The sequence below is a fragment of the Schistocerca serialis genome, chromosome 2 (genome assembly GCF_023864345.2).
Source record: "Schistocerca serialis cubense isolate TAMUIC-IGC-003099 chromosome 2, iqSchSeri2.2, whole genome shotgun sequence".
Classification (NCBI taxonomy): domain Eukaryota; kingdom Metazoa; phylum Arthropoda; class Insecta; order Orthoptera; family Acrididae; genus Schistocerca; species Schistocerca serialis.
Window position 1 is genome coordinate 171,455,766 of NC_064639.1, and position 18,097 is coordinate 171,473,862.

Sequence of the window (18,097 nt, forward strand, 5' to 3'; positions counted from 1 at the left end):
TCTCAGTCTTACTATTAACACCCTCAACCGTATGATTAATATTTTCCATTTGGCAATTAATGGTTTCTTAATCTTATTATTACTGTTCTCCTCCATTAATGATAAATTTCCATTATTTTCCTCTTGTTTACTGTTAATGGTTTCCTCAAGTAATGTTCTATTATTGCCCATTACTTTGTTTTTTACTTTTGTCCATTGATTTTGCAAATACAGTCATTATATCAACTTTCTCTGCATCAGTGGTCATCTTGTGAGTTAACACAGGCATACACTTACACTTCAGTATAATAGCTCACTACTAAGTGGTTAACAATAAAATCAACCTTCAATACAATATCATTAAGTTTTGTTAGTTACAGGCAGCAGTTTATATCTGAACTAAAAAACAATTATATTTCTCACTGATTATTTTTTTTTTTTAAGTTAGGTGTGAGTTGGCTGCAAACTGCCACTACATTGCCAACTTCTGCTTAGCTATAAGTGACTCCCGATGCAATCGCAGCTGAACTGGGAACGGAGCCGATGGCTGTGTGACAAGTGCCAATGCATTATGCACTGATTGCAACCACATCAGTTACCTTCCTCACCAACCCTGCCCTAATCTCTTAATGTTTGCGAGGTCTTTTCAAAAAATTCCAGAACGTTCGTAATTTTGTGCCAATGGTGCGTCAGAGCAAAATGTGGTTGGCAACCCTGCACATATCTGTGGTTAATGTGTACCTGCTGGACTTTCATTGTTGTATGTCTGTTAGTTATTGTTCAGTGCTGTATTGAGTAGAACATTGAAACACAAAGTTTGCGAATTTTTGAGATGGCAGAGTTGGAAAAGTAAAGTGTTTAATTAAATTTTACATGAAACTCCAGAAAACCTTTACAGACACACCAAATAATGCAGGAACCCTACAGTGATGAGTGCTTAAGCCATACTTGGTGTTAGGAATGGTCACATGATTTACAAATGGCCAGACAGAAGTTAAAGATGACCCTCATTTGGGACGCCATTCAACATGTACCGGCGACACTCATGTCAGGAATGTCAACAAAATTGTGTGTGCCAATTGAAGACTGACTGACTGAGAGATTGCAGAAAAGTGTAACATTTCAGTTGGATCATGTCATGAAATCCTGACACAGCATCTTGAAATGTGTCATGTTGTCGCCAAGTTCGCCCCACAGCTCATGAGTCAGGACCAGAAAAACCTTCGCCTCACAATCTGTGAAGAGCTTTTGGATCTTGCAAATGACAACAAGATGTTCCTTATGAGAATCAGAACTGGTGATTAGATATGGGTTTATGGTTATAATGTTGGTACCAAGGTTCAGTCTTCACAATGAGTCGGGATAGGTTCTCCAAGACCTAAAAAAGCTTGTCAAGTGAGGGCAAATATCAAAGCCATACTGATAGTTTTCTTTGACTTTGAATGGTTAATTCATCATGAGTGCATGCCACAGGGACAGACTGTTAATTGATGGTACTATTGGGACATGTTGCGACACCTGCGACAAAATATGAGAAGGAAATGGCCTGAAATGTGGCAAGACAATTCATGGCTCTTGCATCACGATAACGCACCCGCATGTCCATCTCTGTTGGTGCAGGACTGTTGCACAACAACGATATCACTGTGCTGCCTCATCCTCCGTACCCTCCAGACGTGGCCCCTGCAGACTTTTGTTTTGTTTGCAGGGTTGAAAACCCTGTTGAAAGGACAAAGATTTGCAACAATGGAGGAGATAAAAGAAAATTGGCAGATGGCACTTCACTTGATCCAGCAAGAGGTGAACCAAGACTGCTTCCGGAAGTGGAAATGGCGTTGGGAGCGGTGTCTCAATTGTAGAGGAGACTATTTCAAAGGAGACCATGCACAATAAGTAAAAGGTAAGTGGAGAAAAATTGTGTGGGCAAAGTTCTGGAATGTTTTGAATAGATCTCGTATGTGAATGCTTGGTGTCTGTTCGTTCAGATATTTTATTCAGTAAATGGTGAGCTTCTCAGCACCATTGCTTCATTTTACTGGTCGGTTGCCACATACAGGGAAAAAGCTGTCTGTGCTTGGTACATTTTTACCGTGTCGTATCTGTCAATTATCTTTATAAATCTGGCTGATGGATGGTCATCTTTAGAAATTGTTCTGGCAGTCCAGCTTCTCCATCCCATCACCATGTATGAACTTCTTTTTCTTCTGGACTTCAATCCTTGGTGGATGATGCTGATATGGATCACAATGACTACTCCAATCTACAAAACTCCAGCACTCATCTGTACTTCTCTATATTTAAAGTCTTCAAGTCTCTCAGTGACATGTCCCAATGACTGTAACTCAAAATAGTTTAACCAAACAGTAACACAGTCTGATACAGAATGTCTGACCCTTAGGCTGTGCATAAGAGTTCTTTTTAATATATGGCTGATTCATTTGTTTTGCGTCCCTGTCGACATTATTGGTACTCTTACTCCAAGCCGTCCATGATAACACCAATGGGAACAATGACCTTGCTGTTTGGCCCTTCCCCCAAATCATCCAACCTACCAGTACCACCAACTCAGAGTGCAAAAGCATACATATAGCCTCTTACAGAAAGTGAACGCCAAGTATCGCCCTACTGCTCATCATTGCCCTTGCTGTTATGACCCAACCCAGACGAGGGTGCACAGTATTGGCTCCTTTCTTATACACTACTTAACAAATATCTGCTATCTTGATCATATTTAGCTAGTATAAATACCCAAAGTGGACCAGAGTATGTGATAAAATGCCGTGTTACACTACAACTGCATCACAGCTTTGACATTCATGTTTGGATATTCCTGATCTCTAGAATTTGTCACTCTTGGTTGTTGGTTGGCTTAAGTTTGATTGGAGGGTTTGCACAGTTTTATATGCTATTTGGAAGCCTTGTTTCTTCAGTATATTTGCCACTCTGTTTGTTATTTTGTCTGAGTAGGTCATAGTGTATCATCTGCTTCTTCTCTGTGTGATGTCATTGTGTGTGTGTGTGTGTGTGTGTGTGTGTGTGTGTGTGTGTGTGTGTGTGTGGATTTGGGGCTTGTGAGTTTTCCTGCACTCTAGATATGTTAGATGTATTGTTTCTGTTATTTATTTGTTTTGATTGAGCCTATGTGCCCCATGTGTGTCATACCCATTATTCTTAGCTATTTGTATTGTTGGACTCAATTATTTTTCATAGTTTCTCTTGTTAAACAAAATCATGTTTACACTGTATAACATGTGTCTGAGTGCAGCAGACTTCTGGTTGTAGTAATGATTAGATGTGGAATTTACTATTGTGTCTATGGTCATTGGTTTTGAAAAAATATTAGCGTAATGTTTTATGTTTCTTTAATTACTGTTTTGTCAAGAAAACTTATTTGACCTTCTTTTTCAAGTGTGAACTTTATACCATTTGATGATTTCAGAAAAGAAGACAAAATCACTGGCTTTTAAAGGAAAACATTCTGTGCGCACAAGAATTGTGATTAACAATAAAACAAATCAAATATTTTAACTATTTAGGTTGTGATGACACATGTGACACAAATTTGCAATGTTTGGGAATATATATGGAACACTAAACTGATGATTAAAAAATAAGTCAAGAAAGAAACAAGATTGAAATTTTATAAGAAATGCCAGTTTTTTATGGATGTGAATCATGCTTTGTAAGTAAACGTCATGAAACTTTCATACAAACAACAGAGATTGAAACTTTCATACAAACAACAGAGATGAGGTTCTAAGGGCAGAAAGGGATGCACATAACCCATCAGATTTCAAAATTTGGTATATATTTAACATTGCTGATAAAAGATACAAAAATAGGACAAACTGGAATGAACAGCTTAAAAGAATGAGTGGAGAAAAGGTTACTTCTCCAAATAAGAAGATTTAAGCCAGTTGTTAGAAGAAATCGAGGAAGCAACGGACACCATAAAAGGCAAAACAAAAAAGGCCTAATGATTGAAGAGCAAATGATTATGATGAATTATACAAAGATCTTGAAATCATGAAGTTCATTAAAATAAATCACCTGAAATGGGCTGACCATGTTTGTCACATTAAACATGAGAACCCAATAAAAACAGCACTGCTGGAAAACTCAACAGGGCGAAGAAGCAGGGCAAGACTAAATCTTTCATTCTTGGATGATCCATAAGAAGATCTAAAAATTATTGGTGTCAGAGGAGGGAATGCAAGACTCTGGATAGGGTCAAATGGAATGGTGTCCATCAAGCACTTTGGAGGACCTGTACAAAAATTCAGTTACGATTAGTGAAATAGCCTTGCACTACATAGAATGACGTCACATTCAGAAGCTACAATGTACAATAAATGCAGGAGAAAACCAAGTCCACAGCTAATCGTTCCTTGATTCAAATCTAGGTCCACTTATTGTATTATACAAGTATAGTGTGCCCCTGTAGGCCGCTGTCTCCCAAAAAATATGAATGAAAAGCACTAGATAGAATGACGTCACATTCAGAAGCTACAATGTACAATAAATGCAGGAGAAAACCAAGTCCACAGCTAATCGTTCCTTGATTCAAATCTAGGTCCACTTATTGTATTATACAAGTATAGTGTGCCCCTGTAGGCCGCTGTCTTCCAAAAAATATGAATGAAAAGCACTAGATAGAATGACGTCACATTCAGAAGCTACAATGTACAATAAACGTAGGATAAAACCAAGTCCACAGCTAATCGTTCCTTGATTCAAATCTAGGTCCACTTATTGTACTATACAAGTGTAGTGTGCTCCTGCAGGCTGCTTTCTCCCAAAAAATATGAATGAAAAGCACAAAGTGACAGAAAAAATAAGTATTTTTATTTATACAATAATTTATAAAGGAATGCAAAAACATCTAGAGGTTTTAAACCAATTAATGACAAATTTACCTTAACAATATGAAAGGTAAAGACATACATTCATTTTTATGTGATAAATATCATTAAAATTCACAAATATGTGGAAAGTTTTTGCAACAGTATCTGAATAGCCTCCCAACACAATATTGAAATCTGACTAAATTTTCAACATTATAAATGTCAAGTGCAGCAACACTGCGTTGGGAAAGCATCCATTACACTTATCAGTGCAGGCATGTTTGAAATCCTGCTCTGCTGTTTACAGTGCAAAATATGGCACGATGTAAAGCTTTCTACATGACTTTACTGGAGAGAACACTTGTCCAGTTCAAAGAAGAATCACTCCTCTGGTGACAGTCCACAGGGTCTGAGAAACTCCTGGCCTTGTTCGTGAAACCATTTATTGGAAACTGAAAAACAGGATATTATTTTTTTATCCAGATTGCATGCACATGACAAACAGGAAAATGAAATATGTGAACAGTCATATTAGAAAGTACAATTTTAATATAATTGTGCACTTAAAGAAATCAGGAATAAGCACAGGGAAAAAGGCCTTTTATTCTCCTAAACCATTCTTTCAGTCATATAAATACCTTCAGTAATTTCACCAGTTTCCTTCTAAATCATAATTATTACAATCCATAAATCAATATCATTTTATTCCTGCCTTTGCATTGTATTCCCAACTCAGTATTTATCAAATGTCAAACTATGAATTTGGCCAAAAGTACTTGATAGCGACATAATTGTAAGATCTCTAAGTTCAACATAGTATTCTATATGTATAACGAAGATCATCTGTTTGCTTCTTTCCAGTTCATATAAATCTACAGGTTTATTCCACTCTTGAAGAAATTTTGCAGACTTTATCTTCAAGACAAGAGGCAGCTCACTGTCATCATAACATTTTGTAATCTGACTTGAAATGTATATGTATGTAACACACTGTCAGAAAAAATTAGTATACCTGGAAAGATGACATCAATTTTTATCCGCTGACAACATATTCCACCTGGGAGATAGCACATGTACTGATAATGGTTTCAACATCGTCTCCCAACAGATAGTGTAGTGGCACAGCTACCAGAGGGCCAATCGGTGACTACACTTTAACAGGGAATGCTGACATCAGAAAGCTGAGCATGGCGCAAACTTATGAAGCAAACAGGCAGTCATGCCACAAAGATGCACTCGTGCTTCCTACAGCCAATTGAGTAAGATTGAAAGGGGTCCAATTGTGGCCATCCAAATGGCAGAATGGTCCATTCAGAGAATTTCCGCACAGATTGGAAGTTCTGTGTCATTTGTGCCGGTATCAGTTTTCACGTGAGCATTCTCACACTTGTACATAAAATTCTTGATGTCCACGCAGCACAGACACCTGCCAGGATCATCATATTGTAGGGGCATCAATGACAGATCGTACAGCTATTACAGCACAGATAAGGCTGCTTATGAGCTCAACCATGTCAACTTGAACTGTTGTGAATCAGCTACAGGCATGCAACCTCTAGGCTGTTTTCCACTTACACCACAGCATTGAAGTGCTCGGATCAACTGGTGCTGTCAGAAGATCACTTATAAGATGCAATGGCACAGCATGGTATGCAGCGATGAAAGCAGATTCTGTCTGCACGAATGTGATGGTCATTTGTGTGTATGACGTAAACCTCATGAGCGCTGTCTCATAGAATGCATTCATCCAAGACACACAGGCCCCCGCCAGGCTTTATGGTCTGGGTTGCAATAGACTACAACTCCGATTCACCTTTGGTATTTCTGGAGCGGATGCTACACAGCACTCAGTACATGCAGAATGTTGTTCAACCCATTCTTTTGCTACTCTTGCAACAGGACGATGATGTGTTGTTCCAACAGGGTAATGCTCACCCACACACTGCCCTTGAAACTCAACATTCTCTACAACTTCCGTGGTCAGCACAATCTCTGGACTTGTCTCCAATCAAGTACGTGTGGGATACAATGGGATGAGAAGTGACTCGTGTGACTCATCAACCAGCAACTCTTTACAGAACTATATCAATAGGTTGATCATGAATGGCACAAGGTATTCCCGGACAGTATTCACCATCTGCATGAGCGACTGGACGCCAGAGAGTCAGCGCCTACATTGACACCTGTGGAGGCTGCGCCACATACCAGTATGGGTATTGCAACATTAGCTGACACCTGGTACCTCACACCAGCTTATGCTATTGATCTGTAAATATAATCATTCATGTATTCCACATGCACTGTTGCAGCACCAGATCTTAAGTAAATTGGAGACCTCTAAAAGGGTGTACTAATTTTTTTCAGGCAGTGTGTACAGGGTGAACATTAATAAAACCTACAAACTGCGGGGACGGATTACTGACTGGAAATGGAGGAAAAATGGTACTGTGAACATGTGTCCAGAAAGGCACTGTTGTCACAGTAGATGGCACAGATGATGACTGTTCCTTTGACCGTGTGTCATGTGTTCCTTGTGTTTTGCAGGCTGTATGATTGATGCCATACTGTAAGCCGCAGAATGGTCTGGTATTCATGACAGGAACAAGCTGAGATGAGATTTACATATCGTCAAGGAGATGGAAGCAGCCGAGAGACAGCACAGCTATATCACAACAAGCACCCTCAAAGACACCAACCACGACACACATTTCAAGCCCTTTTAGGGTGTTTGTGTGATCATGGGTCCTTTCAGGCAGATGAACGTACAGGGAGGTGGCGGGCTGTGCATACACCAGATTTGGAGGACCAGGTTCTGCAGGATATTCAGACGTACCCTAGTATGCCAACATGGTGTAAGCCAAAGTATGATTATGTGTATCATGCATGACAACCACTACTATGCGTGTATTTGATGCAGCTCTGTACTGTGCTCCAGGATGATTTGTTGTCATTGCATGCACGTCATCCATTTCCAGACACTGTTGCAGTGCAGTGGTTAGCACATTAACTTGTCATGTAGAAGGTTAGACATTCGAATCTGGTGAAGTACAGCAAATTTTTTTCACTTCTAAATACAGACAAAAGCCTTCCATGATTACTTTTATGCAATTAATTCATTTAAATGTATTTTTTTTATTTCTACTACTTTGCCGGATCATTTTCATTATCGTAATGGCTTTTTAATTTGCTCGTATTTCTCTATCATTCCTTATTTGTTTGTAATCTGCCTGTATCGTCTATAATCTACAACCAAGTGCCAAACAGGACTGCTCATCAGTTGATAAAGCAGCAGTTTGTGTAGCCAGTGTGAGGAGAGTTTCAGGTAAGAAATGAATGATAGCGAGAAATTATACTTTGTTTATTAGTGCTGAAACTGAAATTTTTCTGTCTTGAATTTGCTTGTAGAGGTTAGATACACTTGCCGTGAACAAAGCTCTGCCACTGATTGTTGACCCCTGTTTTCTCAGATACATTGCGTATCACAATGTTGTGGTTAGGTTAGGACACAAGTTTAAATTCAGGGCTACATAAGGCATCATCTGCCGCAGTCCAGTCACTACTCACTTACAATCAGTCGTCGACAGAGAATCTCAAATTTCCGTCATACCTTATGGCGACCACTTCCAACACTGCTCTGTGTTACACATTAACAGCATTTGTGAAGTCACCATCATCTTTGTATGTCAACTATAACCGAGCGGTAGCTGGCAGTGGATGTGGCAACACTGCAGCGGCAGATGACAGACACCAACTGTCAAGCAATTTTAATCAGACCATATACGATGTAATGTTATGTTTATTCATTCTATTGATAATTCCTTCTTTCCTTTATTCAAACTTCTGTTGATTTTACGATGGTTTTAGTTACCTATCCCACCCACCCTTTTTTCCTAATACTTTTTTTTTACAAACTGAGATGAGGAAACAAACTGGATTATCAATAATTGTGATCTGTAATTTTTATGTCATCATTATTGTGGTCTTATGTTCAAAGACTGGCTTATTGCTGCTCTCCACCCTAGTCTGTGCTGGGGAAGTGTCCATTGCTACATAATTACAGCAACCCTCACCCATTTGAACCCGCTTACTATAGTGAAGCTTTAATATGTACCTACAATTTTTACCCCTCAAATGTCCCTCCCTTACCAAACTGATGATTTCATGATGTCTCTGGACGTGTCTTTTCAAGTAATCCCTTCTTTTAGTCAAGTTTTGCTACAAATTTCTTTTCCCTAGACTTGAATTCAGTACAGTCTCAATATACCCACCTAATCTTCTGTAGCCCATATTTCAAAATCAATATTCTCATTCTTGTTTAACCTGTTCCATCATCCACATTTCACTGTCATACAAGACTACACTCCACACAAAAATATACCTCCAGAGAATACTTCCAAACACTTAAATTTATATTTGATGTTATAAAATTTCTCTTTTTCAGAAAAGTGTATCTTGATAATGTGAAAAATAGTAAATTGCACACCATGCTTCAGAATCTGCATTTTATTCTAGCCCCCCCCCCCCCCCAGTAAGCGGCTGGACAAGTCAGTCGGAGGAAGGCAACAGCATACTACCGAGTAAAGCACTACGGTGTTCAGACCAACCTTCGGATTAATGACATTTATTCGTTTTTTACTTTGGCCAAAATAAGTTATTTTGCTGCCTAAATAGTGAAACTCAGCTCCTACCTACAGTGTCTCATTTCCTAATTAATTTCTCCAGCTACATCTAGTTTAATTTGACTACATTGCATTAACCTTGTTTTACTTTTGTTGATGTACATCATACAACCTGTTTTCAAGAGACAATCCATTCCATTCAACTGCTCTTCCATATCCTTTGTTGTCTCTTGACACAATTTTGCATCCTCAAGAAATTCCAAAGTTTTTATTGCTTCTCTATGGATTTTAATCACCTTTCCAAATTTTTCCTTGGTTTTACTCAACTACTGCTTTGCTTTGATGTCCTTTTAGCCCTAATTGCAGCCTCTTGTAGACAACCTTTATCCCTGCTACCTCCTGAATTTCAAGGCATGTATTGCAGAGACCATGTAGAAAGTTTATTTTTAAACAACAATCTGAAGAGGTAACAATCTGAATAGTGAATATTACATATTGAAGCTATCAAAAACTTTTATATAAAAATTAATTTAGTGACCATGTTATGAACACACAATTTTAATGCAATGGCACAAATATTATGGAAAGGAAAGCCTACCCCATTTAGATCCTGTGAGAACTGGGCATGCTGCATGTCTTGTGAGATAATCTCCTTCTCCATTCTTGTGCAGATTGTACCAAAAGGCAGCTGTGCCTTTCTTAGGCCACAGTGCCACTTTTATTGATGGAAATACTGTGCCACCACCCTGAGGCACATCACTCATCTGCAAAAGAAATACAATGGAAAGATTACAGAGAAAACTGTGTACTGCTATTGATTTCACAGAAATCTTTGGACATAATTCTTGGAAGACATCCTTCATATAAAAGTGATTGTCAACATGTCTCACTGTCGACAGTCACTGCAAGTCTTCCCTTCTCTTAGACAGAAATAGTGGAACACAGAAATAAATGCCACATTAAACAGCATATAAAAGGGAAATCAAATGAAAATGAGACAATCTGTTATTTCAAAAGTAATCATCATACTTGTTAACACATGAGCCCACTGTGAGACAAGGTGGTCAATGCCTTCATGGAAAAATGTTTGCTGTTGCCTAGATACCCATGATTGAACCCAGGTGTGCACCTCTTCATCCAAAGCAAATTGACAGCCATGCACATCTTTCTTCAGGGCTATAAAACAATAATAATTGATGGGGAGAGATTGGGACTATATGAAGGATGTGTGGGCCTGCACACTTGTTGCCAAGGTTGCTTCAACTATGGTGCACCAGTTTTGCTCCATACAGTCCCGATCTCTCCCCATGGCATTTCCTTAGTTGGAACCCTGAACTTGAAGAAAGACATCTGTGGTTGTCTATTTGCTTCAGACGAAGACGTACATGCATGGGGCAATCATGGTTCTGTAGGCAACTGCAAACATTTTTCCATGAAGGCAATGACCATCTTGTCTCAAGTGCACACACATATCTAAAGAGAAGGGAAGAAGAATTCGCTCTTATCAACTATTGAAGACCTGCTATTGAAGACTTGCAGCAGCAGTCAACAATGAAAACATGCAGGAACAAATTGCTTCAGAGACAGTATACACAAATGTCTTCATTATGAGGTCTGTAATTTTATTTTAGTGGAGAGAATCTTTTAATGAATACTGCATTTTGGTGTATTGTTATTATGCATCAGATATTAATTAATAGGAAAAAGTGTAGACCTTACATACATAGTCCATTTAATTGTTTCCAGCCATGGAAGTAATTTCACCTAGAATTCACTCTAGAATAAATGGAATATATATGCAATTCAGTTTATGTATTGTTTCTAGGGTCTAATAGAAGCATTTTTATTTTTTATATATTCACAATAGAATATGCAGAGCAGGAGAGAGAGAATGTAATTTAAATTTTTGTGGAGCGTAACATTTTACATATTCAACAATTCCTTAATTTAATTTTGCTGCTTTGTAAACCATTGTTTGTCTTTCACAAAATGTTAGGAAGCTAAGTTACAGTTGACAAAACTGCTGTCAGGTTTAGCAGCACAGGAACCATTCTGGCATTTGTCATAGGCAGTTTTGGCAAACAACAGAAACCTTAAATATGGAGGGGGCTGGATGGGAAACTTATTAGAGTCTATGTATGTTTCATTCCAACAGATCCGTAGTGAGGAGATCATCCAGGCTGTAAAACATGTAAGAAATGAAGAACACATACTACATATTTACAGAGGAAAAGAGATAGATGCTAATGTATCTTCTACTGGTCTCAAGTGAAATGGTCATTATTGACATGGAATAAATAAAAAAAAAAATCTCATGCATATTTTCCTTTAAAAGGTAATAAATAACTCGTCTCAAAACATTTAAATGTTCAATACACTGAGGAGCATACATAATTTTTGGCTATAATACCGATGCGTCATCAAATAGAAAAATCATTTTACAAGACATTTAAAGTGAGCAAAATACTGCACTGAATTTGTACTGAAGTCCTGTTGAACTAATACTCACATTATCTAATATTAGTAACATATACATGTAGGTTAGCCCATTAGAAATTCTTCGATGGAATAGAAGGAGTTGGCCGCCAATAAACCATTTAGGATCCTTTTAAACTGACCTTTATTAATGGTTAAACTTTTTATGACTGCTGCCAAGTTATTGAAAGTGTGTGTTCCTGAATGATTGACACCTTTCTGGACCAAAGTGACTGACTTTAAAATCTCCGTGAAGATTATTGTTCTTCCATGGTTCTTGGGTGTAATGTCACATCTAATCATCAAAAGTCTACAATATTTCAGTGGATGACCAATCTGCCGTCTGGCTCAGTTGTCCACAGAAATATCATGAATTTTCAATGTATCAAATCCAGTAGTACACCCAAGAAGCATGGAAGCAGCGTACATATGAGGAAAGCATCAGGTCACAAGATTATTGTTATTTTTAGTACTGATTCCATGAACTGTGAGCTGCTGGTTTGAAAAATAGATATATATTTTAATGGCAAATTTCATTAAGGAATAAAATATTGGTAAGCAGTAGTTAGTATCCCTTGTTCCCTAAATAGGCCTCTGCAGGATGTTCTTGAGTTTTATCACTTATAATTCTTATAATACATTTTTGGACATGGAAAACTTCAGTTCAGCTTCATGAATTACCCCCTTTAAAATACATCAAATGACATTATGAAATAAAAGTAAGCACAGTATGCTACCACTGCCCTCATGGTTGCAAGACCAGTATCTTACCAACTGGACCACAATCCTCAGCTGCAGAACAGAAGTTCTTTAAACAAGGTTAATAAAAGATTGGTATCCTTTAAATTAAGAGAGAAATCTCAGTCTAAGCTCAATTAAATTAAATCATCCTTCTTTCCACAGAGATGATTATTACATTCTTCAACACTCACTTTTCTAAAATGTCTAATGTTCTCTGAAGTATGCAAAGAGACAACACCAAAGACCACCAAAGATAATTATGTTACAAAAAGGTAATTCTGGACACAACTGCAGCAATAAACAGAGCCAAGCTATAGTTTTAGAAATAAATAGCTTGTGACAACTTTCATCTGTTTCATACAATATTAAATAGAAAATGCTTATCCTGACTGTCAGAGAATCCATTATCTTTTAATATGCTTTATTTAACAGTGTCATTATATCTTAATAATAAGCAGTGAGTAATGTTTTCTAGGAGTAGGACATACTTACATAGTACAACACAGTAGCTATTCTGTTTCCAGTTCCCAGGCTCTTGAATGCATTTGTTTCTTCTCTCTGAAAATGTAAAACAAACTTTGTAAGTCTTCATAAACAAGGCTGCTGCACTTAGGCAGTTGAAGACAACAACTGGCAGGAGAGCAAAATAAAGAAGTAGGAACATAAGAATGGCCTAGAGACCTTCTGGTAAGCCAAATAATGTTTTCAAAACCTAAGTTTCCAATGTGTCTTGAATGTACTAACAATTCTGACTGAGGTGTAGATGTTTAATGTAAAAAACCATTTGAAAACTGGAAAAGTGGGAGTGCAAAGCGGTTAGCGAGCAATGGAGATACACATATTAAGAATTACTAGGGGAGACAAGAAATCAAACAAATGGACAAGCTGAAAAAGATTTAATTATGACTTTAACAAATATAAAATTTTGTGGTACAATTGGAATTACCCTCCACTATACCCATCTCAGTGGTGTACAGAGTATGGATGCAGATGTAAACAGAAATAGATAGGATATGAAGGCAGACATTTAATAGATAGGTGGTCCAAGAAAGCCCCTTGCTGGATTCCAAGGCATAAAAAAGGGGTGAGCTGTCAATATGTTGGAAGGTGGACAAAGAACATACAGAAATAGAATGGGTGTGTATTGCTGAACACCAAAATGTCTGAAGCAGCTGATAGGCAGCTTTCTTCCAGTGATGGTCTTCAAATCATTGACATTGATCATGAAAGTGTTAGTAATCATCAAGACAGTGACAGTACAAACAGAAACAGTTTCTCAAATGTGAATAGATCCAATTAATGTTATGATTATAGAAACTACAGGAAGAAAACAGTAGGCATTATATTTCAACATAAGATTCAAAAAAAGCTTATTTGCTTGTACGTACCCTTGCGAAATCAAAGTGAGGCTCATAATGACCACCAATACCATAATTGACCACCTGTAGCTCTTCTGCAGTAGAGATAGTAAGAGCTGCCATATCTTGTGCTCTCTGATTGACGGCTGCCACATGAGGGTGTTCTTCATCCTTGAGCCAAGCTGACTTACTGATGCGGTAAGTAGCTGTCTCCAGTTCGCCTGTCTTATAGTTTTGCACAGTTGCTCGCCGGAACTACATATGTTAAACAAAAACAATTACAAGTCATTTTTCAGAATCATAATCAGAAATTAAGTTGGCGATGCTTCTCTTACATCAGAATCATACATACAAATTCAAGAATCATAAAAGAAGGTTGTATACATGGAAGAATCCTGGAGATACTAAAAGGTATCAGATAGATTATATAATGGTAAGACAGAGATTTAGGAACCAGGTTTTAAATTGTAAGACATTTCCAGGGGCATATGTGGATTCTGACCACAATCTATTGGTTATGAACTGCAGATTGAAACTGCAAAAAGGTGGGAATCTAAGGAGATGGGACCTGGATAAACTGAAAGAACCAGAGGTTGTAGAGAGTTTCAGGGAGAGCATAAGGGAACAATTGACAGGAATGGGGGAAAGAAATACAGTAGAAGAAGAATGGGTAGCTCTGAGAGATGAAGTAGTGAAGGCAGCAGACGATCAAGTAGGTAAAAAGGCGAGGGCTAATAGAAATCCTTGGGTAACAGAAGAAATATTGAATTTAATTGATGAAAGGAGAAAATATAAAAATGCAGTAAATGAAGCAGGCAAAAAGGAATACAAACGTCTCAAAAATGAGATCGACAGGAAGTGCAAAATGGCCAAGCAGGGATGGCTAGAGGACAAATGTAAGGATGTAGAGGCTTGTCTCACTAGGGGTAAGATAGATACAGCGTACAGGAAAATTAAAGAGACCTTTGGAGAGAAGAGAACCACTTGTATGAATATCAAGAGCTCAGATGGAAACCCAGTTCAAAGCAAAGAAGGGAAGGCAGAAAGGTGGAAGGAGTATATAGAGGGTTTATACAAGGGCGATGTACTTGAGGACAATATTATGGAAATGGAAGAGGATGTAGATGAAGACGAAATGGGAGATAAGGTACTGCGTGAAGAGTTTAACAGAGCACTGAAAGACCTGAGTGGAAACAAGGCCCTGGGAGTAGACAACATTCCATTAAAACTACTGATGGCCTTGGGAGAGCCAGTCATGACAAAACTCTACCATCTGGTGAGCAAGATGTATGAGACAGGCGAAATACCCTCAGACTTCAAGAAGAATATAATAATTCCAATCCCAAAGAAAGCAGGTGTTGACAGATGTGAAAATTACCGAACTATCAGTTTAATAAGTCACAGCTGCAAAATACTAACGCGAATTCTTTACAGACGAATGGAAAAACTGGTAGAAGCGGACCTCGGGGAAGATCAGTTTGGATTCCGTAGAAATGTTGGAACACATGAGGCAATACTAACCTTACGGCTTATCTTAGAAGAAAGATTAAGAAAAGGCAAACCTACGTTTCTAGCATTTGTAGACTTACATAAAGCTTTTGACAATGTTAACTGGAATACTCTCTTTCAAATTCTGAAGGTGGCAGGTATAAAATACAGGGAGCGAAAGGCTATTTACAATTTGTACAGAAATCAGATGGCAGTTATAAGAGTCGAGGGGCATTAAAGGGAAGCAGTGGTTGGGAAAGGAGTGAGACAGGGTTGTAGCCTCTCCCCGACGTTATTCAATCTGTATATTGAGCAAACAGTAAAGAAAACAAAACAAAAATTTGGAGTAGGTATTAAAATTCATGGAGAAGAAATAAAAACTTTGAGGTTCGCCGATGACATTGTAAGTCTGTCAGAGACAGCAAAGGACTTGGAAGAGCAGTTGAACGGAATGGACAATGTCTTGAAAGGAGGATATAAGATGAACATCAACAAAAGCAAAACGAGGATAATGGACTGTAGTCAAATTAAATCGGGTGATGCTGAGGGAATTAGATTAGGAAATGAGACACTTAAAGTAGTAAAGGAGTTTTGCTATTTAGGGAGTAAAATAACTGATGATGGTCGAAGTAGAGAGGATATAAAATGTAGACTGGCAATGGCAAGGAAATCGTTTCTGAAGAAGAGAAATTTGTTAACATCGAGTATAGATTTAAGTGTCAGGAAGTAGTTTCTGAAAGTATTTGTATGGAGTGTACCCATGTATGGAAGTGAAACATGGACGATAACTAGTTTGCACAAGAAGAGAATAGAAGCTTTCGAAATGTGGTGCTACAGAATAATGCTGAAGATAAGGTGGGTAGATCACGTAACTAATGAGGAGGTATTGAATAGGATTGGGGAGAAGAGAAGTTTGTGGCACAACTTGACTGGAAGAAGGGATCGGTTGGTAGGACATGTTTTGAGGCATCAAGGGATCACAAATTTAGCATTGGAGGGCAGTATGGAGGGTAAAAATCGTAGAGGGAGACCAAGAGATGAATACGCTAAGCAGATTCAGAAGGATGTAGGTTGCAGTAGGTACTGGGAGATGAAGAAGCTTGCACAGGATAGAGTAGCATGGAGAGCTGCATCAAACCAGTCTCAGGACTGAAGACCACAACAACAACAACATACAAATTGTCTAATGTTTATACCCCATACTAAAATTCGATATTAGATAATGAAAAACACTGACAGTGGTAGTTTTGCATTCACTAAATTTGTTGTTAAATATTTAGTTTGTTGCATAGACTGAATGTGAAGAGATCCTTATGGAAGTGTAACAGGCCAGAAAAATATCATACAGTACACATACAGAAATGAATGAATGCTCTTAAACCTCTACATTTTGCCTCCATTTTAGTCTTCAGCATAAAGCCTGATCTGTCACAGTTCTCTACAATAGGCTATTACTTGCAAGTCTGTTCCTCTCTACAAAACCACTGAAACCAACAGCCATTGTACTGCAACCTACAGCCATTAGAACCAGTTCACTGTATTGAAGTGTTGGTCTTTCTCTCTACAATTTTAACCCCACACCTTTCCCTCCATTGCCAAATTAACTATTATCTGATGCCTAATGACAAGTTCTTAAAACTTATAATTTCTTCTAGTTAAGTTCTGCCATACAGCTCTTTTCTCCATGATTCATCTGAGCACCCCTACGTTAATTACCCAATCTGCTTGCCTAATCTTGAAATTTTTTCTGAGACCATATTTTAAAAGCTTACCTATATTTCTTCTTACCTGGACTATCTATTGTCCACATTTCACTTCTACATAAGGCTACACTTCAGGCCAATGCTTCAGAAAAGATTCCTAAACACAAATTTAAATTTAGTGGCAACATAATTTCAGATTCCTTAATGCAACTGTACATTTAACAGTAACATATTCCCCCTTTTCAGAATAACTTTTCTTGATGTTATCTGTCTGCATTTTACATCCACTCCTACTTTGCCCATCATCAGTTGTTTCGCTGCCCAAATAGCAAAACTCTTCTACTACTGTTAGTGTCACATTTTCTAATTTAATTCACTCAGCATCACTTGGTTTAATTATATTTGTTTTACTTTTACTGGAGTGTATCTTATATCCTCTTTTCTAAACAGCATCCATTCTATTCAATTTCACAGTCACACTCAGGTCTCTGTAGATGTTCAAGATAACCTTCCACCTGAAATATTTAGTCCCTTATAACTTCGGAATTTCTGTGTCTGTTTTAGTCAACAATGTCAAAAGTTGTATGAACAGCATATAAAATAATTGTTTATCTACATCCCTACTATGCATGCTGCTTTACAGTGAATCCGTCCATGAATGGTGCACAATTTTCCTGTCACACTTATTTCATGAGATGTGTGTGGGAAGAAGTCAAATGTTGCCTGGCTCTCCTTGGAATTAGGGACAGTTCGAGAACATTTTTCCGTACAAGCGACTTATCATTTGGCGGTTTCCTTGCCCCCTTTTCTCTCGCAACTTTACCCCACGTCTGTTTCCATTAGTAATTGTGATATGCATTGCATACAAATCTTGTACTTGGTTGGCCCTG

General features: G+C 38.0%; 1 protein-coding gene across 4 annotated transcripts in view; it reads right to left on the minus strand.

The window, feature by feature from the left end:
• Nucleotides 1-4,802: 4,802 nt before the first annotated feature.
• LOC126456883 (prolyl 4-hydroxylase subunit alpha-2) overlaps nt 4,803-18,097 on the minus strand; it is a 334,176-nt gene continuing 320,881 nt past the window's right edge. For all 4 annotated transcript variants that reach the window (XM_050092707.1, XM_050092706.1, XM_050092710.1 and 1 more), the window contains 4 exons: nt 14,047-14,271; nt 13,151-13,216; nt 10,041-10,206; nt 4,803-5,275 (listed from right to left, as the gene is read on the minus strand). In XM_050092707.1, the coding sequence (XP_049948664.1) occupies nt 5,205-5,275; nt 10,041-10,206; nt 13,151-13,216; nt 14,047-14,271 (528 nt within the window). In that variant the 3' untranslated portion in view covers nt 4,803-5,204. The remainder of the gene's footprint in view (nt 5,276-10,040; nt 10,207-13,150; nt 13,217-14,046; nt 14,272-18,097) is intronic.